General features: G+C 35.2%; 1 protein-coding gene across 1 annotated transcript; it reads right to left on the bottom strand.

Annotated features, from left to right (window-relative positions):
- Positions 1–745: 745 nt before the first annotated feature.
- Positions 746–4,310, bottom strand: LOC126697523 (scarecrow-like protein 14). The gene is made up of 3 exons (XM_050394551.1): positions 3,965–4,310; positions 1,187–3,584; positions 746–1,098 (listed from the first exon to the last, which is right to left on the bottom strand). Exon 2 carries the CDS (start codon positions 3,489–3,491, stop codon positions 1,290–1,292), a length of 2,202 nt encoding a protein of 733 aa, XP_050250508.1. The 5' UTR covers positions 3,492–3,584; positions 3,965–4,310; the 3' UTR covers positions 746–1,098; positions 1,187–1,289.
- Positions 4,311–6,996: the final 2,686 nt, after the last annotated feature.

Below are 6,996 nucleotides of genomic sequence, written 5' to 3'. Positions count from 1 at the left end.
GTATTCGCCACCTTTTGCTACATGTGTATGATTGCCAAGAATCTTTCTTTTAGCTTTTTAACTTATTTGTATATATATCTTTTTAACTTATTTGCTTATGTATCTAGGTTCAACTAATCAACTTTTAGCAAATAAACAAATCAGCAAATTGGTAAAAGTGCTCACATAATCACACACATACAGAAAGAAGTTGAAAAGACTTTACCACCTAATATGTCTTGGGAATGATATTGATAAAGACCAAAATGCATCGAGTAAAAAGGTAATGATAAAGACCAAAACTCCAAATGAAATTCAACGTTCAAGAGCTAACATAAAATTAGCCCCATAAAAGAGTTTAGCAATGGATGCCCATTTTATACCATTTCAATATAATGCTAATGGATTGAATGCATATAACTGCTCCATTTTTCTGATAAGAAAGTGACTGGCAAATTATGCACTGCCACACCTTCCAACAATAAAACCCCACTAAATAGAGGCCCAATATCTTCCTTTTAATTAAGAATAAGAAATGATAGACAAAAATATTACTGCTCCACTTTTCTGATAAGAAAGTGACTGGCAAATTATGCACTGCCACACCTTAAACAATAAAACCCCACTAAATAGAGACCGAATATCTTCCTTTTAATTAAGAATAAGAAATGATACACAAAAATATTACTGAAAACAAATGCAGCCATATGACCCAACATTATCAGTCATCAGAAAAAGTCAAAGCAGTGCTTGCAAGAACTTCAAATGACAAAATATTTTTCCTTTCTTTTATTGTAGAGATTCTTCAAAATCCTTCACATTACTACAAATTGCTAGGAGGGGCCTAAACATAATCACTGTACATAAATATGATAGGTTAGAGCTATCACCTTGCTCAAGCATCTCTTTCTTTTTTTTCTTTTTTCCTTTTTTAAATACATTGTTAGAGGTCCATATCAGGTTCTCTTGAGATACAAAAATACAAGAGCAAACAGGAACTAGTGCATTCATTTTTCTTCTAGGAATAAAATGAGTGCTTCTGCTACCAACAATCCCTTGTGAGATCTCTCATAGCATGATGATGGGCAGGCACCATCCAGCATTATGCTCCCAATTAACCTACTCAGCAAAACAATAATCAATTATCACAACTAAGATCATTTATTTACCATACAAAACACTAGAGGTAACCCGAAAATTTCAGTACCTTGACTTTGAAACAGCATAAATAAAAGAAGAAAATCTCATAGGACAAAGGGAAGCAAGTCAACCACTTGGAAGATCCCATGATCTTGAACTTCAATGAATGATTAATAATTATGCGCCTCACTAGTAGGCTTCCAAGTCGAGAGTGCAAAAAGAATTCGTCCCTTCCACCCCTGCAGCAGCCACTCACCATCTTCATCAATTAGAAAATCCTTACGGTACAACGATTTTACCCTATCCTTTGCCAAGTTAACAATCTCCCGGTTCAAAGGGAGCTGCCTAAACCCAGCCCTCAGATTCCGGACCTGCCATTGCTTGAATGTCTCTGGCCTCTCAATCCTCTCTGCGCCCTCACATGCGATGACATTCATTGCCTCTCGCCCAAATATCTCCCTCTCAATAAGCAGCCTCTCCTCAGTCTCTCGGGGCACAATAGTCTCAAGCATGTCAAACACGGTAGAGTAGTGGAAGAGAGCCTCTCGGAATCTTGTGATAAAGAAGGGTGCATTAAAGGTCCCATTCACAGTACCCTGTATGAGAACATCTGGATTCATCTTCCTCATCAGCTTCAAAACATTATCTCTAGGACTCTCTACCATCACCGTCTCATCAAGTAGGTTTCTTAATCTCCATATGACGTTCACAACAAGCACCTCATCACTGTCAAGTTTGAGATCCTCAATTTGAATGGTGTCCCACCATTTTGCTATCGCATTGAACTCAAATGGAACATTGAAAGTCTCTGCATATTTTGTTAAGCGGCGCCCTGTCTCCTCAACCCTTTCTGCTGGTCGGAACCCAGGTTGGGGAAGATCAATGCCAGTTATTCGAAGCTTAGGAGGCCCACCAGGTCTAGAAGAGAGACGTTGTATGAAGGAAGGCCATTGGAAACCATAAAGAATACCAAAATCAACAATGTGCAGCCTTGTTTTTTTCTCAGCTAAATTCATAATTGTCTTATTTGAGAAGAAATTTGAGAGCTTTTTAAAAGGACATGCAGCAAGAAACAGGTGGTATGCTTTCAAGACATCAGCAGCTGAAGTTAGCCTGCCAATAAGGGCAGTATAAATCTGAGTACCTGAGCCAGCAATGCGTGCCTCAAGACCATCTGCAAAATAGTGAGCCATTCTCTGCATCCCATCCCCCAGAGGAGAAGAATGCTGTCTGATCTGCTTCAGTACCTCATTAGTGGTCCTCTGGTCATTAGCTGCAACAGCCTGTGCACAAATGGTCAAGAGAGTTCTCAAATCCACCACATCCCTTTTCCCTCCTTGCTTCTTCCCACGGGCCTTTCCATTGTTGGAACCTTTGGATTGACCATTCTGCTGCACATTCTTGCTTTTCCCATTTTGTAAAGCTTGGCGAAGATCAGATTCATCTTTACCAAAGTTTAGCAAAACCCTATCAAACATTTCTGAAGTCACAGTTGATTCAGTATACACTACTGACTGCTTGTTACTCCTCCCTCCCTCTAAGCTCACACCCTCGGGATGACGATTCTTCCTTCCCCTCAACCCATCCAAGAAGTGCTGACTCTCATGCTTGTATTCTACCTTAAATACAGTATCCTTAGCATTTTCCTGCAGTTCTTTAGATGACAAACCATTACTCTCCAAATCAACTATCAAACCATTTCCATTTGGAAGAAACTTGCTTGCTTCCTCAAATCCTCTTTTAAATTGCATAATAGACTCATTATCATAAAATATTTCAGGAACTCTAAGAGTGCTAACTGGAGAATCCACAATCCCATCTATGACATTACCAGGGCTGTGAGACGAGCTATAGGATGACTGAGAGGTTGACTGAGTAGCAATATATGACGATTTGTGCTCACCCGAATCACAAACCCACCCAGTATCCACTAAGTTGTCACCACTAGCACTAGAATTATAATCAATGTGATTCAAAGCATAATTTTCATCTCGGGTTTCATGGTTTTGACCAACATAAGGTGGCAGGCCATTATCAGGACCAGGAGGATACTTCTTCCCAAGGGCCTCATACAATGATTTCTCAGTGTCTTGAAGTGCCTCCTGAAACATGCAGGCCTTCTCTTCCATATCTTCTTCCATGAGCATCTGGTTTATGTATCTCAAAACTACATCACTAAAATCACAGTCCTCATGTGAAATTCCATCCAAGCTCACACTCGGATTACTAGGGATTGGATCAGATGGCAAAAGAGGAATACTTGAATAGTTTTTATCAACAATGGTACTATCCATTTTGAACCCATAAAGTGTCTCATCATTTAATTTCAATCCTTTGGTAGAACCACAGATTCCTCTCAAATGTTGATCCATGAACAAATAGGTTGCAAGAAATATTCACAACTGTTATACCCAAAATCCAAAAGGGTTTACTTCAATATATTCCCACAAGTCAAAGGGCACTCTCTGTTTCAAATCCGAGAAACATGGAAAACACAATCAAGCACAAGTAAAGAGAAAAAAGGGTCAAGAAAAATGAAAACATTGAGCAACAAATCGCATTAAAAACATATAATTTTCGCTTCATTCAATTACCAAACAAAAAATAGAAGGAAATGAACAGATAAAACAGATGGGAAACCAAAAAATAATTAAAAACTACCAATAGTAAGCACTATAACCTACAGTTTCAGATCATAATTATGTCACACAGTAATCTAATCCAACAGAACACAAAAGGTTTGAATCTTTATGTACAGAAAGAAAATCCCATTAAACCAACCATTCTTTCTTAGCATAATTATTTTCCAAGTCAAAGCAGCTATAGAGTATAAACATTAGTGTACCTGAGCCAAAACCTCAAGAGAGAGAGAGAGAACTTGTGGGTAGAGAGAGCTTGTAACAGAACTGGACAACCTTAAAGCTTTCAGTTTTGAAAGAGCAGAAAGATTGTCTTTTTGAAGACTATAAAAAGGAAAGTTGGGCTACTAGCTTGTGGTGGTACTGGCTAAGGTTGATGGGGATCTCGGTGTTCTAGGTAGTAGGGGCACAATCTCAACCGTCCAAAATTCCAAATTACTCAGCGTAATTGGACTCTCTGATATTTCTCCCACCATGTCATGATGGCTTCTTAATTCCCATATGCTAAAACAGAGCATATTCTGTCCACGACTCTACACTTTTTTGCTTTTCTAGGAGATTTGTTTATTATATATAGATGAAGAAAGTAAAAGGGAAATTGTTACGAGGTTTGTCCCACAGTGCCACGTTAGGACTTTTTCTTTGTAAGGTACTATGATTCTCTGCAATGTGATTTTATAGTTTAAAAAAAAAAATTTTAGTATTTTTATTAGAGTCTTATCAATGTATGCCTTTAAGATGTGTGTCTTTAAGACACATATTAATCATCTTTTTTTTAAAAAAAAATTTATAAGAAATTGAAAAAACTTTCAAAACAGTAAATTATATTTTCATTCTTTCATAAATAGATTACTAATATTTGGTCTAAGAGCACAGTAAATCTTTTTTTATTATTCTGCAAGAAGTTACTTTACTTTTGGTAGGAGAATCTTGAATAGGCTCTCCTTTGTGTTACTCTTTTTTAACTATCTTTTATTCAATTTCTTCACGATTTGATGTGCCACTTCCTTTGCATTCTCTTTGTTAGGTGCAGGAGGAATCATTCGAAGGTATTATTTGACTGGGTATATTTCTCCTAGTGTCTAACGATTCTTTGGTTAAACAAGAAGAATCATTTGACTGGGTATATTTCTACTGTCATTAGTAATGCTTTTAATTTAAGTTTGTATTATGTTAGTTGCGGGTTTTGATAGGTTAAGAGATCTCTTAACTCAATAGTTTATACTAAATATTATGTTACTCTTAAAGCTAGTTTCTCTTGTAATAATTGCAATTTGCCTCTTGCAGTTCTGAAAACATACAAATGCAATTGTCATGCTGCTTTTTAATAATAAAATTGCAGATTATAAAAATAAAAAGGTCTTACTATAGGGAGATTTTTGCTGCCTACATTGGCTTTTCTTGGCTGATTAAGTGGATAAATAAGTAAGAACTTTCTTTAATTATTTATGCAATTGTTATCTAGATGGTTTTCCTTTTTTTTTTCTTTTTTTTAAATAATGAGCCTTGACTCTAATCAAATGAAAGTGATTTTTAATGGTGTCACTGTCTATAGTCACTTTAATATTCTGGACCACCTTAGCCTATCCGTAATATCTTATCTCTTTTTAATATCATTTGTGATCACAGTTATCTTAAAAGATATTGAAATTGATGAGCACAAATTAACTAGGTTTTAGTGATTGGTAAAAAAATTGATAGGAGGATTTACCTGGGAGGAACCAAACCCAGTTTCATTGTTCACTTCAATTTGACATGCCAAAGGAGAAGGTCCTCACTATTAGGAGTCCCAGCCTATGTACCTTGGTTCACATTATCAGATGTGACAGAAAAATAAGTGCCCACACTGTACATATAAATGACTTAGCCAATCAATGATTAAAGAAGTTTATTGCCTAATAGTGACCTGCCCTGCAAGTGAAGGTTGCGGATGTCATGATCGATCTAATGGATTATTCTAGATGAATGGTCCAAGCTCCCACTTTATTTCAATAAATTTTGTGAAACAAAATTGTCGACAAATTGTTTTTTCACAAATGCTAACACGTTATAGAATAATTTGTATGTAATAGGAATAGTATCAAATATTAGGTATATTTAAAAATAGTGTTACTTCAATCACAACTTATTACCTTAACAGAATAATTTGTATGTAATAAGAATAGTATAAAATATTAGGTATATTTGAAAGTAGTATTACTTCAATCACTACTTACTACCTTAACAAATTAGAAATAACTTCATTTCTCGTTTATCTCTTTTTCTTTTATTTGTTTTAAGTAAAAAATATGTATGTTTACATATAAAGTCACACCATTAAGAAAAAGTTCACAAAGATGTAGTTGAATGAGACACACTTTGAGAGCTAATTTAATCTAGACCCAAACCATATCTCTTTGCAATTAATTTCCAATAACTCTCATGTGGTATTGGGTAAAGATGTAGCTCTAAATATAGATACGTGTATTCACATGAGCAACTCTTCATTTATTTTAATAGTTTACACATAAAGTAATACCACATGCAGTTAAGTGTTAATTACGTTTTCAAAACTTTAGTGAGATTTTGTGTTTTTAGAAGAAACTATAGGAGAGTTTTGTGTACTTTCCCTGTTAAGTTTGTAACAATTTTTTTATCATTATTTTAAGAAGAAAAAATTCTGACACTTGTAACAATAATGTGTGTGTATATATATATATATATATATATATATATATATATATATATATATTTTATCACACATTAATGTGAATTTGTGAAGTATGTTTTGCTCCATTTCACTGGTGTAGAAAAGTTGGTGAAAAATGAAGACAAACCAAATCTTAGGAAAATAGATAGTCATTATGTTTATAGGAGGTAAGAACAACAAGAGGAGAGAAAAGGTTTATGCGAGTTTTACTTTTATTTGTAGGTATATAGTATATGCTAATACAATATTACAATTACTTTTATATATATATATATAATTTCAACTTATGAGATCTGTTTCTAATGATTGTCCTCTTTATCATAAGACTAAGACACCAATTAGTATCTCTTATTCAACCATTATAAATTTTACTAGTTGAACTAATTGAAACTCATAATATTGCAAATGCCTATTGTGGGGCCTGAAATTTGGAATCCCGGCCCACTTCACATTAAGAGCCCAAAGCCCAAGCCGAGGAGTCCTACTGCCGAGGAGGTACGAGGAGAACCACTTGATGGCCCAGTAAAATAGCCGAGAACAACCTCACGC

This window comes from Quercus robur, chromosome 8 (assembly GCF_932294415.1).
Source record: "Quercus robur chromosome 8, dhQueRobu3.1, whole genome shotgun sequence".
Taxonomy (NCBI): domain Eukaryota; kingdom Viridiplantae; phylum Streptophyta; class Magnoliopsida; order Fagales; family Fagaceae; genus Quercus; species Quercus robur.
This window is presented reverse-complemented; position numbering and strand designations above follow the sequence as displayed.